General features: G+C 38.7%; 1 protein-coding gene across 9 annotated transcripts in view; it reads left to right on the top strand.

Annotated features, from left to right (window-relative positions):
- Positions 1-19264, top strand: part of PPFIBP2 (PPFIA binding protein 2) — a 315010-nt gene that overhangs the window by 88123 nt on the left and 207623 nt on the right. The window contains exon 1 of one of the 9 annotated variants that reach the window (XM_053720277.1): positions 16256-16597. The exons of the other annotated variants lie outside the window; for them this stretch is intronic. Within the exon in view, the coding sequence (XP_053576252.1) occupies positions 16550-16597 (48 nt within the window). The 5' untranslated portion in view covers positions 16256-16549. Of the gene's footprint in view, positions 1-16255; positions 16598-19264 lie in introns of those variants that run through there. 9 annotated transcript variants of the gene reach the window in all.

Raw genomic sequence — 19264 nt, 5'->3', positions numbered from 1 at the left:
CCTGCATTGTTAGTGAGAGGAGGGACAGTGTAGCTGCTGCTGATTTTTTAGGGAAATTGATAGCTAGGTTAGTGTATTCAGTGTCCACTACAGTCCTGAAGGACTCATCTGATCTCTGCTGTTTGGACAGCACCCCAAAAAGCCCTTTTTAGGGCTAGAACATCAGTCGGTTTTTTTTTTTTTTGGTTTTTTTGCCTGTGTAATTTTGACTGTGAAACATCAGTCTGCTAGTGTAATCTAATTGCAGTTGCCTGCCTGCCTGCCTGCCAGCGTGTGTGCAAGGCCCACTTGCCAACTAGTGCCACCACTCCTATTTGTTGTAACAGTAGTGTAAATATTTAAAAAAAAAACTTTTTTGACTGTGAAACATCAGTCTGCTAGTGTAATCTAATTGCAGTTGCCTGCCTGCCAGCGTGTGTGCCAGGCCCACTTGCCAATTAGTGCCACCACTCATATTTGTTGTAACAGTAGTGTAAATATTAAAAAAAAAAAACTTTTTTGACTGTGAAACATCAGTCTGTTAGTGTAATCTAATTGCAGTTGCCTGCCTGCCTGCCAGCGTGTGTGCCAGGCCCACTTGCTAAGTGCCACCAATTATATCTGTTGTAACAGTAGTGTAAACATTTTTAAAAAAAACTTTTTTGACTGTGAAACATCAGTCTGCTAGTGTAATCTAATTGCAGTTGCCTGCCTGCCAGCGTGTGTGCCAGGCCCACTTGCCAACTAGTGCCACCACTCATATTTGTTGTAACAGTAGTGTAAATATTTAAAAAAAAAACTTTTTTGACTGTGAAACATCAGTCTGCTAGTGTAATCTAATTGCAGCATTACAGACATGGACGTACGGTGTGATAATGATGATATTGTACCCGCTGCTGCTTCCTTTGTTGATTTGTCAGATACAAGTGAAGCGGTTGATGATGATGCGTCCGTGGATGTCACATGGGTGCCCGCTAGAAGAGAAGAAGAAGAGGGGGAAAGTTCAGATGGGGAGACAGAGAGGAGGAGGAGGAGACGAGTTGGAAGCAGGGGGAGGTCGTCGCAAGGAGCTAGTGGCACAGTCAGACAGCATGCATCGGCACCCGGGGTCAGCCAGACAGCACGCCAATCAACGCATGCTGTTGCCACCACTAGAATCCCATCATCGCAGAGCTCAGCAGTGTGGCATTTTTTTTGTGTGTCTGCCTCTGACAACAGCGATGCCATTTGCAACCTGTGCCAAAAGAAACTGAGTCGTGGGAAGTCCAACACCCACCTAGGTACAACTGCTTTGCGAAGGCACATGATCTCACATCACAAACGCCGATGGGATGAACACATGAGTAGAAGCAGCACACAAACTCAAAGCCGCCATCCTCCTCCTGGTCCAGCATCTTCAGCCACGTCAACCACTGCTGTCCTCCTTGCCCCCTCTCAACCATCCGCCACTCCGTCTCTCTTCCATAGCAGTTCCTGCTCATCTGCCCACAGTCAGGTGTCTGTCAAGGACATGTTTGAGCGTAAGAAGCCAATGTCCCAAAGTCACCCCCTTGCCCGGCGTCTGACAGCTGGCTTGTCTGAACTCTTAGCCCGCCAGCTTTTACCATACAAGCTGGTGGAGTCTGAGGTGTTCAAAAAATGTGTAGCTATTGGGACACCGCAGTGGAAGGTACCTGGACGAAATTTCTTTGCACAATAGGCAATCCCCAACCTGTACTCAATTGTGCGAAAGGAAGTAATGGCATGTCTGGCACACAGTGTTGGGGCAAGGGTCCATTTGACCACTGATAGCTGGTCTGCAAAGCATGGTCTGGGCAGGTATATCACCTACACTGCGCATTGGGTAAACCTGCTGATGGCTGCCAAGCATGGAATGCGTGGCTCTGCAGAGGAGTTGGTGACACCGCCACGACTTGCAGGCAGGCCTGCTGCTACCTCCTCTACTCCTCCTACTCCATCCTCTTCCATAACCTCTTCCTCAGCTGAGTCCTCTTCTGCTGCTGCGTCTTGCTCCACATCAACGGCACTCCCCCAGCTCCGCAGGTACTATTCCACATCCCGGATACGGCAGTGTCACGCCGTCTTGGGGTTGACTTGCCTGAAAGCAGAGAGTCACACCGGAACAGCACTCCTGTCCACCCTGAACGCACAGGTGGATCAGTGGCTGACTCCGCACCAACTGGAGATCGGCAAAGAGGTTTCTGACAACGGAAGTAATTTGTTGGCGGCATTGAAATTGGGCAGGTTGACACATGTGTGTGCATGGCACATGTGTGTAATCTGATCATACAACGCTTTGTGCATAAGTACCCAGGCTTACAGGACGTCCTGAAGCAGGCCAGGAAGGTGTGTGGCCATTTCAGGCGTTCCTACACGGCCATGGCGAATTTTGCAGATATCCAGCAGCGAAACAACATGTAAGTGAGGCGCTTGATTTGCGACAGCCCGACACGTTGGAATTCAACACTCCTAATGTTCGACCGCCTGCTCCAACAAGAAAAAGCCGTTAACGAGTATTTGTATGACCGGGGTGCTAGGACAGCCTCTGCGGAACTGTGGATTTTTTTGCCACGTTACTGGGCGCTCATGCGCAATGCCTGTAGGCTCATGCATCCTTTTGAGGAGGTGACAAACCTAGTCAGTCGCACCGAAGGCACCATCAGCGACATCATACCATTTGTTTTCTTCCTGGAGCGTGCCCTGCGAAGAGTGCTGGATTAGGCCGTAGATGAGCGTGAAGAGGAAGAGGAAGAGTTGTGGTCACCATCACCACCAGAAACAGCCTTATCAGCATCGCTTGCTGGACCAGCGGCAACGCTGGAAGAGGATTGGGAGGAAGAGGAGTCAGAGGAGGAATGTGGCTTTGAGGAGGAGGAGGAGGAGGAGGAAGACCAACCACAACAGGCATCCCAGGGTGCTCATTGTCACCTATCTGGTACCCGTGGTGTTGTACGTGGCTGGGGGGAAGAACATACCTTCAGTGAGATCACTGAGGATGAGGAACGGGACATGAGTAGCTCGGCATCCAAACTTGTGCAAATGGGGTCTTTCATGCTGTCGTGCCTGTTGAGTGACCCTCGTATAAAAAAACTGAAGGAAAATGACCTGTACTGGGTGTCCAGCTACTAGACCCCCGGTATAAGCATAAAGTGCCTGAAATGTTACCAAATTCCGCAAGTCGGAAAGGATGCAGCAGTTCCAAAATAAATTAAAAAGTATGCTTTACACAATGTATAAGGGTGATGTCACAGCACAACGGGAATCTAACAGGGGAAGAGGTGAAAGTAATCCTCCGACTCCCACGATCACGCCGGCAAGGACAGGACGCTTAACAGACGTGTTGTTGATGGAGGACATGCAGAGCTTTTTAACTCTTATGCATCGCCACAGCCCTTCGGGGTCCACCCTCAGAGAATGACTCGACCGACAGGTAGCAGACTATCTCGCCTTAACTGCAGATCTCGACACTCTGAGGAGCGATGAACCCCTTGACTACTGGGTGTGCAGGATTGACATGTGGCCTGAGCTATCCCAATTTGCTATAGAACTTCTGGTCTGCCCCGCTTCAAGTGTCCTGTCAGAAAGGACCTTCAGTGCTGCAGGAGGTATTGTCACTGAGAAGAGAAGTCAGCTAGGTCAAAAAAGTCTAGATTACCTCACCTTTATTAAGATGAATGAGGGATGGATCCCGAAGGGACTGACATTGGGCGATACATTCAAGTAAAAAAGGCCTAATGAAATTATATGCCTTGGGCTATAAATGGTCCACAAGCTGCTGTATGTTATCTTCGAATGCCGGATGACTTGCGTGACTTATCCGCCACCAACTAGTGTTCAAGCCGCAATGTTTTAGGGCACTTTCTGCCAGGGAAACAAACATCAATTTTCTGCAACAATACCTAATTTTTCAGGCATGTGTACATGCCAAATTTTTCTGGCCTCTGGTGCTGCACTGTGGCTTCAACAAAACAAAAAAAGGCATGTAACAGGGATTAAAGTGATAGGAATAGTACTACTTAACACACCACACATATCTGGTGGCACAGTAGATTGCATGCGCAGTGCCCCAAATTTGAAGTAGGAGGACCGACCAAGCATCTTTTTCCATCTCCCAGTTCCTAAAATCCATGCCATATACACGTACCCTGATAGGGGACGTAACAGGGATTAAACTGATAAGAATAGTACTACTTGACAGACCACTCATATCTGTTGGCACAGTAGATTGCACGCGGTGCTCTGACAAAATGCAGAAGGACATTTGGCAGACGGACATTTGGCAGACGGACATTTGGCAGACGGACATTTGGCAGATGGACATTTGGCCGACAGATAGAAAGCTAAAGAATGTTACAATTTTGGCCGAGGGCAGATACGTTCCAGAGTGCTCTGTTCTAATCAGAGCCTCGGGCACCGCAACTGCCTCTGGGAACCTTACCATGGGTCACAGACCGCACGTCTTGTAATTCTCTGTCTGGGAAATTATCTATCTATCAAATCTATCTATTTATCTATCAAATCTATCTATCGTATCTATCAAATGTATCTATTGCATCTATTGATCTATCTATCTAATCTATGTATCTATCTATCTATCAAATCTATCTATCTCGTGGCCGGACCGACCAAGCATCTTTTTCCATCTCCTGGTTCCTAAAATCCATGCCATATACACGTACCCTGATAGGGGACGTAACATGTATTAAACTGATAAGAATCGTACTACTTAACACACCACTCATATCTGGTGGCACAGTAGATTGCACGCGCAGTGCCCCAAATTTGAAGTAGGAGGACCGACCAAGCATCTTTTTCCATCTCCCGGTTCCTAAAATCCATGCCATATACACGTCCCCTGGTGCCGCAACTGCCTCTGGGAACCTTACCATGGGTCCCAGACCGCACGTCTTGTAATTCTCTGTCTGGGAAATTATCTATCTATCAAATCTATCTATTTATCTATCAAATCTATCTATCTATCGAATCTATCAAATGTATCTGTTGATCTATCTATCTAATCTATGTATCTATCTATCTATCTATCTATCTATCTATCAAATCTATCTATCTTGTGGCCGGACCGACCAAGCATCTTTTTCCATCTCCCGGTTCCTAAAATCCATGCCATATACACGTCCCATGATAGGGGACTCCACAGGGATTAAACTGATAAGAATACTACTTCTTAACACACCACTCATATCTGGTGGCACAGTAGATTGCACGCGCAGTGCCCCAAATTTGAAGTAGGAGGACCGACCAAGCATCTTTTTCCATCTCCCGGTTCCTAAAATCCATGCCATATACACGTCCCCTGATAGGGGACACCACAGGGATTAAACTGATAGGAATAGTACTACTTAACACACCTTATAATAACGCAGAGAGAGGAGTCTGAAGAAGAGGAGTCAGAGGAGGAAGGTGGCTTTGAGGAGGTGGAAGACCAAACACAGGAGGCGTCCCAGGGGGCTTTTTGTCACCTTTCGGGACCCTTGGTGTTGTACGTGGCTGGGTGGAGGAAGAGACCTTCAATGACATCAGTGAGGACAAGGAACGGGACATGGCTAGCTTGGTATCCAACCTTGTGCAAATGGGGAGTTTGCCGTTGTGCAAATGGACTGTTTGCGGTTGTTTGCGGTGCGTTAAAGGGACAGTCTAGGCCAAAATAAACTTTCATGATTCAGATAGAGCATGTAATTTTAAACAATTTTCCAATTTACTTTTATCACCAATTTTGCTTTGTTCTATTGGTATTCTTAGTTGAAAGCTTAACCTAGGAGGTTCATATGCTAATTTATTAGACCTTGAAGCCCACCTCTTTCAGATTGCATTTTAACAGTTTTTCATCACTAGAGGGTGTTAGTTCACGTATTTCATATAGATAACACTGTGCTCGTGCACGAGAAGTTATCTGGGAGCAGGCACTGATTGGCTAGACTGCAAGTCTGTCAAAAGAACTGAAAAAAGGGGCAGTTTGCAGAGGCTTAGATACAAGATAATCACAGAGGTTAAAAGTATATTATTATAAATGTGTTAGTTATGCAAAACTGGGAAATGGGTAATAAAGGGATTATCTATCTTTTAAAACAATAAAAATTCTGGTGTAGACTGTCCCTTTAAACAGGGAGTTTGGTCTGTCACTGTGAAGCGGGCGTAACCCTTACACTACCTGATCGATACAACATCATACCTGATGTTTTAAAGCACGTTATTCCAAACTATTTAGGAATGTTAGGTGATTTATGCCCTTTATGGCTTAAAACCAGACTCTGCATCAACTATGTAATTTTCCATGGGAGTTTTGCCATGGATCCCCCTCCGGCATGCCACAGTCCAGGTGTTAGTCCCCTTGAAACAACTTTTCCATCACTATTGTGGCCAGAAAGAGTCCCTGTTGGTTTTAAAGTTCGCCTGCCTATTGAAGTCAATGGCGGTTCACCCGGTTCGCGAACAGTTGCGGAAACTTGAGTCCGCCGTTCGCGAACCAAAATTTTTAGGTTCGCAACATCACTAGTGGACAATGGCAGGACTTAAAGGGATAGGAAAGTCAGAATTAAACTTGCATGATTCAGATAGAACATGTAATTTGAAGCCACTTTTAAATTAACTTCTATTTTCAAATGTGCTTCGTTCTTTTAGTATCCTTTGTTGAAAAAGAATACGCACATACGGGAGCTGCTGCTAATTGGTGCCTGCACACATCTGTTTCTTGTGATTGGCTAACTAGATGTGTTCAGCTTTCCTGCCGTAGTGCAATGCTGTTCTTCAGCAATCGATAAAAAGAGAATAAAGCAAATTTGATAATAGAAGTAAATTGGAAAGTTTTTTTAAAATTGTATGTTCTATCTGAATTATAAAAGAAATTTTTTTGGATTTACTATCCCTTTAACCAGAATTAAATTAGTCCAAACAGAAACATGTTTTAATTACAAAATAAACAAAAAACGAAAGTATTTACAGGGACAGTAAAGTCAAAATTAAACTTAAATGGATTTGATAGAGCATACAATTTTAACCCCTTCACTACCGGGACTTTCAAACAAAAATGTGTTCAAAATACCAGAGAATTTTTAGCATTTTTGCTATCACTCCATTTAAACAGAAATAGTGCCTTGTTTTTTTTTTTTATTTATCTGTTAAAACTTTATATATTTTTTAAGTAGACAACCCAAGGGGGATATCTATCAACTTTGTTGCATTCAACGGCACCAATACGCTCACCTAACATCGCGGCTGCTGACCTGAATACGATCTCCATATTTATAAAAAAGCCAGCAAAAAGCCTTGCACCAAGTACGGGGTGATGAGCAGCGGTCATCGTTCTCGCTGCTATTCGGCTTTTTACCAACTTTATTTATATCCTGTCACTAAACGCTGCCACTATACTAAAATGTTTTATCCCGCCGCTCCCGAACCCAGCCGCAACTAAATAAAAGTATTAACCCCTATCCCGCCACTCCCAGACCCCATCGCAACTAAATAACCCGCTCTGCGCTGGATAGAAACATAGAAACATAGAATTTGACGGTAGAACCAAAAAGGCCCATCAAGTCTACCCATATTACATGTTACTTTTTCCTTAGGATAGCCTTATGCATGTCCCAGGCATTTTTTAATTCCTTTACAGTCTTTGTGTTTACCACCTCAAATGGAAGTTTATTCCATGAATCCACCACCCATGGATGGATGTATGGATGAAGATAGAAGAGGCCGCATGGATGAAGACTTCTTGCCGGCTGGATGGATCCTTCAAGCGGAACGTCAAAACTGTAAGTGGATCATCGGGGGTTAGTGTTAGGATTATTTAAGGGTTTTTTAGGTGGGTTTTATTTTTAGAGTAGGGTCTGGGCATGTAAAATAGCTAAATGCCCTTTTAAGGACAATGCCTATACAAATGCCCTTTTCATGGCAATGGGGAGCTTAGGTTTTTTAGATAGGGTTTTTATTTGGGGGGGTTGGTTGTGTGGGTGGTGGGTTTTATTGTTGGGCGGTGTTTGTATTTTTTTTTTACAGGTAAAAAAGACGATTTCTATAAGGCGATGTCCCACAAAAGGCCCTTTTAAGGGCCATTGGTAGTTTATTGTAAGCTAGGGGGGTTTTATTTTGGGGGGGCTTTTTATTTTGATAGGGCTATTAGATTAGGTTGCATACAAAGAGAGATGCGCTCTACCAGGAACGAACAACAGCTCATCAGCTAGTTCTATGGCGATTTACCACTTAAGCAGCCTCTTTTAGACCAGTGTGCTTTTCACAAAGGAAAACTTTCCTGAAGTATATCAGTCTGATCCCGCCAATTAAGGTCAGTCCAGCCCCGAAATACCAGCCAATTCTCCTCTGAACAAGGAACATGACAACCCCAGGCAATCGTTTCGGCCTCCTATGGGCCTCGTCAGTGAGGTGCAGTCACATTCCTCTAAGCACACTGGGCAAGGAATCCACGTCTGGTTTCCCCCATCACCCATAGGAAGACTTCCCCAGGGTCATATTAATTTGCATACAATGAGAGAAGCGCTCTACCAGGAACGAACAACAGCTCATTAGCTAATTCTATCGCGATTTACCACCCGGAAGCAGCCTCTTTTAGACCAGTGTGCTTTTCAGAAAGGAAAATTAGATTAGGTGTAATTCTTTTTTATTTTTGATACTGTGGTTTGTTTGTTTTTCGTAATTTAGTGTTTTTTATTTTTTGTAACTTAGCGTTTATTTTTTTTTTGTAATTTAGTCATTTTTAATTGTAGATTTAAATAATTTGAGTAGGGTTACGTTTTTTTTAAATATGTAATATAGTTTATTGAATTGGTAGTTTAATTCTACAAGTAAGTTTTAATTTATTATAAGATAGGGATGTTGTCATTTTAATGTGAAGTTAGCAGGTTTATTAGGTTTCGGGGTTAATAGCTTAAATTAGTTTATAGTAGACAGTGAGTCACCAGCACTTTAAAATATATAAAGTCTTTATTTAGGAATCAAGTAATACAGCAACGTTTCGGGGATTTAACCCCTTACTCATGCTGGTGACTCACTGTCTACTATAAGTTTTTGTGAGTATAGCAGTCATACTCTGTCACATTGTGCACTTCACAGCGGTGCTGATATCCCAACGCTTTGGAGATTTAAATTAGTTTATGGCAATGTGGGGGGCTGGCAGTTTAGGGGTTAATAGGTTTAGTTTGTGGTAGTGATGTGGGAGTCCAGGGGTTTAGGGGTTAATACTTTTATTTAGTTGTGGTGGGGTCTGGGAGCGGCGGGATAGGGGTTAATAACTTAGTGGCAGCGGGTCTTGGAGTGGCAGAATAACCTCCCTTATTCCCCGCAAACTGCTCTCTAAACCTCTCCCCCCCTCTACTTATTAGCTGCCATCTTAGGTCCTGGCAGTTGTCTGCTGGTACCTATAAACTGCTTATTTATTTTTATTTATTTATTTATTTTTAATTTTCTATAGCATAGTGTCCCCCCCACATCCCCCTCATCTCCCTCCCTCCATCGATTGGAGTTAGGGACCTCCCGCCGGCACCAGAAATGATTGTTACAGACAGTGACACACACAGTGTCATCGTCTGTAACAATCAGGCATCTGTCCTCATATGGAGCCGGAGCACCGATTGTGCTCCGGCTCCATATGCGGCAGATGCCTGAAGCTTCAGGACCTCCAGATCTCGTCTGTAACTTAACAGCCGAGAGTGCTGGAGCTTCCTGAAGCAAAGACGTAATATATATATATATATATATATATATATATATCTTGCAGTATGATAGGCAAAGTACTGCAAGACGTATATATACGTCTTTTTGGGTGAAAGGGTTAAACAATTTTCCAATACACTTCTATCATCAATTTTGCTTGGTTCTCTTGGTATCCTTTGTTAATCAGTAATCCTAGGTGAGCACAGGAGTGTGCACATGTCCTCAGCCATCTGGCAGAATTGTTTGTAACTATTTATAACATTGCTATAAACATTGTTGCAAACACTTTCCATAGAATGCTACAAACACTCATATACATAACGCAGATACATTGCAATAAACATTATGGCAAACACTACTGCTAGTTGGATAAGGACACGCTCCTGAGCTCATCTAGGATTACTGATTAACGAAGGATACCAAAAGAACTAAGCAAAATTGATATTAAAAGTCATTTTTAAAGTTGCTTAAAACTGCATGCTCTATCTGAATCATGAACGTTTAAGTTTGACTTTACCAATCTTTAAATGTAACAAAGAATACATTTCATCTTAATGTCCCTTTAAACACAAAGGGCTAGATTACAAGCGTGCGCAAATGGGCAAATTACAAATGGCTGCTTATTGCTACCGCAAGCTGGCGGCAGCAATTAACACTCAAAAAATTAACCAGAGATCCGATCTCTGGTTAATTTTCTAAAAGTGCTGCAAATGCACTCAAAATAGAGAGCACTAAATTATTTGATTAAAAAAATGTATAATTGTTTTAAATAAAAAACAACTGCACTGGGCAGTTTTTGGGGTCTAAAGTTTGTGGGAGTTGGATGTTAGAAAAAAAACGGCACTGAAAAGTACCTTTACATTGCAGTCTATGGGAACTGTGTGTGACTATACAGTGACTATAAACATATATATTTATGTGTTAATATGTCTATATACACATATTAGCACATCAATATATATGTATATAATCATATACATATATATATAAAAATATACTGCCATTGCTGCGCTACTTACCCCTTAGCTGCGCAAGGTTCTGATGCCGTTTCTGACTCCCATTGGAGCCTATGGAAGTGTTGGCGTTCGCATTGCCGTTAACTTGTAATACCAGTGCACATTAGTGTGCGCTGGTATTACACAGTGGAGCGGAAATATCGCTTCCTTGGAATCGATAATTAGCACTCCACTTGTAATCTGGCACAAAACCAGATGTTTTCATTCTGGCCTGTCTGGCTTTAAGCAGTTCCCAGTAAATAACTGAATAAATAATAAAAAGCAAACAGATTGTTTGAAAAGAGAGCAGGACATTTGATTAAACGAAAACAAGGATATTTTTTAACTGTAACATTAAAGGGACATTATTAAAGTGACAGTAAACTCTCCCCTTTTTAGAATCAGATATGGAGTGTTAGTGATACTTTAGAAGGAGTTTAATTCATCAGTTGTAATGAAGATGCTGTGTAACTTACTTACAGTAAGCACCCTTATAAAGTTTTAACTTTTTATCTGCAGAATCAACAATGTTGAGTGCACTAAACTATGTTAAACAAATATTTAAAGGGACATTAAACTGATAGACATGAATTCAACCAAATGGTTACTACTCCCCATACTGGGTCAGATTACTAGTGGAGCGGTAATTATCGATCCCGCTCACTCGCTAACTACTCTAGAATTAAGTTTTTTGAGTATGTTGGGTAGCACTCGTATTACAAGTTAAATGTAAAAAGATTCTGCAAGTGGGCTAACCCGATGCGCACAAAAAACTGAAGTAAGAATATCACGACCATGTTAACATATTCACCCATAGAATTCAAAGGAGCAAAAAAAGTGTGAAAAAACCCTAACCACCCTACTCACACGCAAACCCGATCGCATATTCTCAAGTGCTCTAACCCGACATTCATAAATTAATATGAAGTATATCTGATGGTATTTTGGTACAATATATATCTATCCCTATATATATATATATATATATATATATATATATATATATATATATATATATATATACACACATATATATATATATATATATATATATATATATATATATATATATATATTTGATTATAATAGATATATAATCCACTGAAAATCCCACGAACAGTAAGTTTCAATTCTGCCAGGGTGCTATAGAAAGTTCAAATAACCAAGTTATAACACAAGCACTCACTGGGCTTGATACAGGTGAAATAAAAAGTGTTTTATTCCATATAAACAAGTGACGTTCCGGGGTGTTCACCCCTTCATCAGACCAACAATTGTACAGAGTGAATTAAACATTTTATACCCATTGAAACCCCACCCACTGTACAAAAAAACGCACAACTGTTGCCATAGCAACCATAGAAAAAAAGCAAATACATTGTGAATGCTCATAGTTATTAATCCTGTGTTAATATTATACAGTGCAATAATTAACATATAGTGTAGTAATAGTGGGACCATTTGCAGAAGATCACTGAGTATAGACAATCCTTGTTAGTGGTAAAAATAAATTCTCTATTTATTATTATCACAAACCTCAGTTGTTATTCCTGCACTGAGAAAATGGCTTCTTAAGCCACGCCCTCAGACTAAGTGTAACAACAATAAGGGAATGTAGCAATGTGTATCCTAAATGTATCAAAAACTATTTGATATAACGGTATCAACATCAATGTATAGATGTATATAAAGATACAAATGGCTAGTGTAATCACTTCCAACTCCTATAGGTGTACCTATAGTACTGTATTGGACCTAGTAATAGAGATAACAAGTCTATATACCAGCTATTGTCTAAGATATTGCTCCAAATGTATCCTCAGAGTTACCTACATGTAGACAAACTGATCGAAGTATATTAGAAAAAATAATAAAACATAAAAATGCAGTCCAAAAGTATATATATTAACACCCTTTGTCTGCCTATTATCTTTGAGCCCTAATTATAACATTTTTGTGACAGTGCAATTTTTTTTAGATATATATTTTTTATTAGATAGTGTTATTATGAGTGTAACTGTACTTTTCAATGTATTTTTGATGTGTTTTGCGACCCTTTTTTTTGTTTCACAAAACAGTTAACCAGAGCTCTGAGAACGCACTTTCCCGATGAGTATTACATTCAGTTGCACTCAATCGATCTTGTTTACTTTCAAATTGTAATACGAGCGCTACATCTGACGCGCGCAGCTACAATAAACCAGATATTGCTTGTACGTAACTGTTATTGCGACACTTGTAATCTGGCTCACTTTTCCTCCTTTTCCTCCTGTGTCTGTAGCTTTATTAAAGGAACATTATTCTCTAAAACTGGTTTCCTTTAATGTGTTTCCACTGACTCGTATATTAGCTACAGAGTATTACATGGATGGGAAATTGTGCTTTTAGTTTTGTTTTTTTAAAGGCTTGTGGAAAACGCAACCTAATGTTCTCATGAACATATCAAAATAGGCTGAGCCTGTAGGAAGTGCGACCCTTATTTTATTTCTCTCCTATTCACAAAGACCTCCTTATCTTTTCTCTTTTCTTTTCAAATGATAAAATAAAGGTAATCTGACTATTTGTAAACAATTTAATACACCACAACAAGTGAAATGGATCATTGGTAACAAATTAAATATAGGAATATTTACTGTACAATGCTAGATCAGTCTGGGGTGATTTTGTTCCACCTCCTCTGAAGTGGTGGGGAGACCTGAATATTTCTTATACTGCTGCATGGGCTCTCAAACTGAGAATGCAGCTTCACAAATGAGCCACCAGCATGCTTATCATATCTCCCTTAAAGGGACATAAAACAAGTTGGGATAGAGACAAAATATAATAATATGTACTTTAATTACTTTACCTGCAAATGTATACTGCATTGCCTCACCATTAACCCTTTCTTTTTAGTTTCTGAATTGTAAAGCTCTAACTTCCCCCACACATTTCCTTCTATGGCTGTATCTATATCTATTGTTGTTTTGGTAGAATGTAAAAGTGCATAGTGATTATCTTCTGGAGCAAGCCTAGAAGCTGTGAGCTCAGTTGAAATACAATGCCTGTGTCTAAACACTGATAAGAGGGGTGAAGTTGGCTGCTCCAGGCAGCTTAGCTATGTAATTAATTTTGCTTATTTTTGGAAATTATTTTAAAATACTTGCCCGCAATTTTTAAACCATTTTTTTATGCAAACTATTTTTAACTACTGAGCCCTTTTAGGATATGCACAGATCTCAACCTGTTTTATGTCCCTTTAATTGTTCTGAATTAGTGATCGCTGTCAACCATTTTATAAGGTGCTGTAAGCAACCACTGTGCACTCTGTGTGGTTCAATCAATTTGCCTAATTTTGTAGCACATTTGGTTTATATAATTTCTTTTTCAAAATCTCTAGGAGGGGTGGGACAAGCAAAAATGTTTACTCAAAAGCAAAGTATTTTACATCAAAAGTAGTAAATAACAAATATTGTTATGTAAACGGAAATGGTGTGTCATTTGTTGATAATTTGAATTTAAAATTGGAATTTAAAGTTTCTTTAACCAATCCCAGGGCTAGAATACAAGTGGCGCTCTAGCTTAAGTGTGGAATGCAAAAAGTTATATTGTGACCTCGCTAATCAGGGCACAAATTACACGTTTAAAGTAAACTGTTGAGCATGAGTGCAAACAAAATGTGTGATCAAAGGATTAGTGCGCATGGAAACCTAGCATAAAGTGTAAGGGTTTACAGAAACGTGGCACCAAGCACAACATAAAGGGGTACATTTATCAAATGCCGGGCAGACATGATTCGCGGTAGCAAATCATGTCTGCCCGGGATCGTTAAATGCCAACAGCAGACACTGTTGGCATTTAAAGGGACACTCAGGTTAAATGAAACTTTAAATATTCAGATAGAGCATGCAATTTTAAACAACTTTTTACTTCCATTTACAAAATGTTTTTATATTTACACTTTTTGAATCACACTTTTTGAATCACAGAAGATATATATATGCATTTGTGATTGGCTTATGGCTGTCACATGGTACAGGGGGAGTGGAGATATATATAACTTTCAAATTTGTCAGAAAAAAATCTATTACTCATTTGAAGTCCAGACTAAGTGCTATCAAGCAAATCTACTGTATTTACTGGTCCTTTAATATTGCACAAGCATTTCTGTGGCCACTAGCAGGGTGTGGCAATCATCCCGATCATATCGGATCAGGATGATTGCAGTACACCACCTAAATTGTGGTGGACAAGTTAAGGAGTAGCGGTCTTACCTCTTATGCTTGAAACCCTGGGCGTATAAAGTAGCATCCGCTGCTTAAAGGGACACTGAACCCAATTTTTTTTCTTTTGTGATTCAGATAGAGCATGCAATTTTAAGCAACTTTGTAATTTACTCCTGTTATCAATTTTTCTTCGTTCTCTTGCTATCTTTATTTGAAAAAGAAGGCATCTAAGCTTTTTTTTTGTTTCAGAACTCTGGAAAGCACTTTTTTATTGGTGGATGAATTTATCCACCAATCAGCAAGAACAACCCAGGTTGTTCACCAAAAATGGTCCGGCATCTAAACTTACATTCTTGCATTTCAAATAAAGATACCAAGAGAATGAAGACAATTTGATAATAGGAGTAAATTAGAAAGTTGATTAAAATTTCATGCTCTATCTGAATCACGAAAGAAAACATTTGGGTTCAGTGTCCCTTTAATAAATCTACCCCCAAAGGCATTACAATTAACTATTACACTTATATATATACTTTCTGATTAAAATATTTCATATGAATATTATTTTTTTTATAAGGGTTAAAAGGTAAATGGTATATATATATGTATTTGACTGGAAAGGGCTATAATGTGTGTATATATATATATATATATATATATATATATATATATATATATATATATATATATATATATATATATATATATATATATATATATATATATATATATATATATATATATATATATATTATATATATATATATATATAGCCAGTAATAAATAAGTGTTGAATTGTATTTATTTTTTGAACAGCGCACTCCATTGAAGTCTATGGGGAGAAGTTATCGTGGTCGCGATATTCAAAGTCCTGAAGTTAGTGCTCATCGGGTTTCAATTGTACGCTTTTTCTTTCAACTTGTAGTATGCACTCTAGCCCACCCTCGTTAAAAGTTTACTTTCAGCCCAGTTAGCAAAAAAAATCTGTTAGCGCACCACTTGTAATCTGGTTCTTAATGAGATAATACAAAATATCCAATATCCATCTGTTTATTCAAGATCAAAGCAAATTTCTCAAGTATCAACACTATGTTTACAGATACAACACACCTTATTCATTAACTGTATTTTCACACATTCTCTGAAATGTATTGTTTTTTAAGAACAAGAGAGTGCTTCACCCTGCTGGACTTGCTTGTATGACTTTTGCAGTATCTGGCAGGGACAGATTGAAGATCCAGTAACATAAGCTGTGAAATAGAGACAGGAAATAGGGGGCTTTTAGTAATGACTTCCAGCCTTGCTTGTAAGAGAAATCCAGTCACTGCATTGCTGGAAAATACTTTCCCCCTGACTGCCTGGCAAATTTTAGATTGTTGTTTTCTTATTACCAGTGTTTAAGAGCAGTAGAACTGTGTTTGTGGTTGCACGACGGTCCCGTGATATGTATTAGACATTAGTATTAGTTAAACTGCATTATACTGGCTTCACCCATAGGTTACTGCAGCTCTGTGTGACAATTAAAGTGACTTCAGTCAGCCCTGCAGGGCTTGGAACAAGGACGCAGTAAAAATGAGTTCACAAACTTCTTTGTGACTTAATGAAGCACAAACAACAGTTTGAACCAAAAAAGGGAACTTTTTTTTTTTTTTACTTTGAAACAGACCAGTGAAATGGACACTAAGAATGGATGTTGAAATTGATATTTATAAACATTTTACTTGGCTTAAAAGGGTAAGTTACATTTTAAACATATATACATTTATATTTATTTGAATAATCTTTGTAAATGTATCAGAATTATATTCATAAGATATATAATGATGAGGAGATATATTTTTGTATAGTTTCCACTAGGGAACATAATAGTATATTATATTTTGACTGTGTTTTGTTGTTGTTGTTTGTTTGTTTTTAACTTTGTGTCTTGTTCATCTCAGGTGAGGAGATGTGTATTTTTTTTAACTAGTCTTGTGGATCCTTGGTACATAAACAGATTAAATAGAATGGCAAACACACAGTCACAATGGTTAGAAGGATATGCAAATGCTAAAACACTTATAAACATTTAGAAAATACATGAGAAAAATATAATATTTAAAAATCACTGCATATAGGTACTGAATTATAATTGAAAAGTTGGGTCTTGAAGCTTGAACATGATACCAGTTTGGCAGCCTAACAGTTAAAATACTATATACTACTTGGCTCTATTTTGTAGCTTACTCTCAGCTCTGAGTGATAGTTCCAGACCATTCTGATTTTTAAGGGAAATACATTAATTTTAAGACATCTAGATGGAAATGTATCTTTCTTTTTAATGAGTGGTAGTGTGGGGGTAAAAATATCATACTTTGTGTGTACATTTTTATTGAAATGTAGGATAGAAGTTTTAAATGTAATAACTTTATGGTATCTTTTGTGCCTAACTCTTAAATTTAAAGGTGTCTAAATTTTAATTAATTATTTTTTTCCTCAATAAGTCACATGGCATCATTTAATATATGAATGAATATATAAGATGTAAGACCAAGTGCACTTCCTCTGTTAGATCATTTTGCTGAGCCAATAGTTTAGTAATTTTACTTGTCATATTTAGGGTATGAGCTAATAAGGTGTTAATATGAGGTGTTCCGTATAAAAGAAAAAGCCATAGGATTTATTGCTTTGTCTACATAACAACAAATGATGCATTTAAACACCTGGACAGATACAATAAAGTAAAAATAGTAATCTTTTTTTGACATGCTGCACCCTTCTAAAGCATCTTAAATACCTGCAAAGAATAGTAACAATGGGTGGAGCTCAGAAGTTGCAAAAAAAATATATACATGTACATAATGTACATATTATGTATGTGTGTATGTGTGTGTATATATATATATATATATATATATATATATATATATATATATATATACAGTATATATGTATGCATGTGTGAATGTATGTGTATACTGTATATATATATATATATATATATATATATATATGTCTGTATGTATGTGTATATATATATATATATATATATATATGTGTGTATGTATGGTCTGTATATATATATATATATATATATATATATATATATATATATATATATATATATATATTAGACATTTGTACAGTGGGAATCTTTGGTTTGACTGAATCTTTTATTCTGAATATTTAAAATACTTTGTATTTCGAATATTTGGTGCCTATGCTGTTTGCTATTTAACTAGTTCTAAACAAATGAATATCTAACATTTGTGGAACATTTAAATTCTTTTTTTGTTAAACAAATGTACATGTTCCACTGCTACAGGTGAAAAAGCTCACCTGTAGCTACTAAAATACTTACCTAAGCGCACTGGAGAGCCGCGCTAACCCGCTCATCTTCTTCACAGAGCTTCAGACGTGCTAACAGGAAGCTAAGAGCGGGGCACCCAGGGCCTGCACTAAAGGACCTTTTTCTTTAGTGCAGGCCCTGGTAGCCACTACACTAAGCTAAGTATTTTTTAACTATTTAAAGGAAACAAATGAATACTGCTGAATTTGGCACTATTCCCTTGTTTTCTTTACATTTCATGCTGCATTCTTTTAGAAATTTGTCTTGTTATAATGCAAGATGAATATCCATGTTTAGTTAACAAATGTGCATTCAGAATTAAACAAATGAACATGTCTAAGATATATACAGTATATATATATATATATATATATATATATATATATATATATATACACACACACTGTGATATTTTTCCACCCGTGTGTATATATATATATATGAAATATCACTCTCACAAACTAGAAATCTACCAGGCAGAGACATTAAGCAAAGTGCACAGGTCACTGATGGGAAATTGGCAGATATCATTAGTATCCCTTGTAGTTACTTCTCTGACCTCTAGAATGAGAACCAATGCCCCATTACTAACAAAAATACAGATCCTCTCTTTTACTTATGCTCCATCTAATATCATCATACTTTTTAATTACACACATGCACATATATCCACAAACACACACACACGCACAGTCGCACACACAAGCACACACATGTGCAAACAAACACACAAGCGCGCACACACACAAGCTTACCCACACACACTAGTACACACACTATCACACACAAGCACACACACGCTCACACGTGCTCACACACAAGCGCACACACACAAGCACAAACACACAAGCACACACACAAGCACACACACACACACAAGCACACACATACACGCACACACAAGCACATACATAAGCACACACACAACAATACATATGTATACATATAGTACATCCAATAAAAGGTGTAGCCACACAAGTTTCCATCATCTGCCCGAAATTTCCCTTGAATTCAAAAACTCCCAATTAGAATTTTTTTTTTTTTCAAAGACCTATTTTACCCAATTGACCCAA

This window comes from Bombina bombina, chromosome 7 (assembly GCF_027579735.1).
Source record: "Bombina bombina isolate aBomBom1 chromosome 7, aBomBom1.pri, whole genome shotgun sequence".
NCBI lineage: Eukaryota > Metazoa > Chordata > Amphibia > Anura > Bombinatoridae > Bombina > Bombina bombina.
Note: the sequence above shows the minus strand (reverse complement) of the source record. Positions and strands in the feature narration are given on the sequence as shown.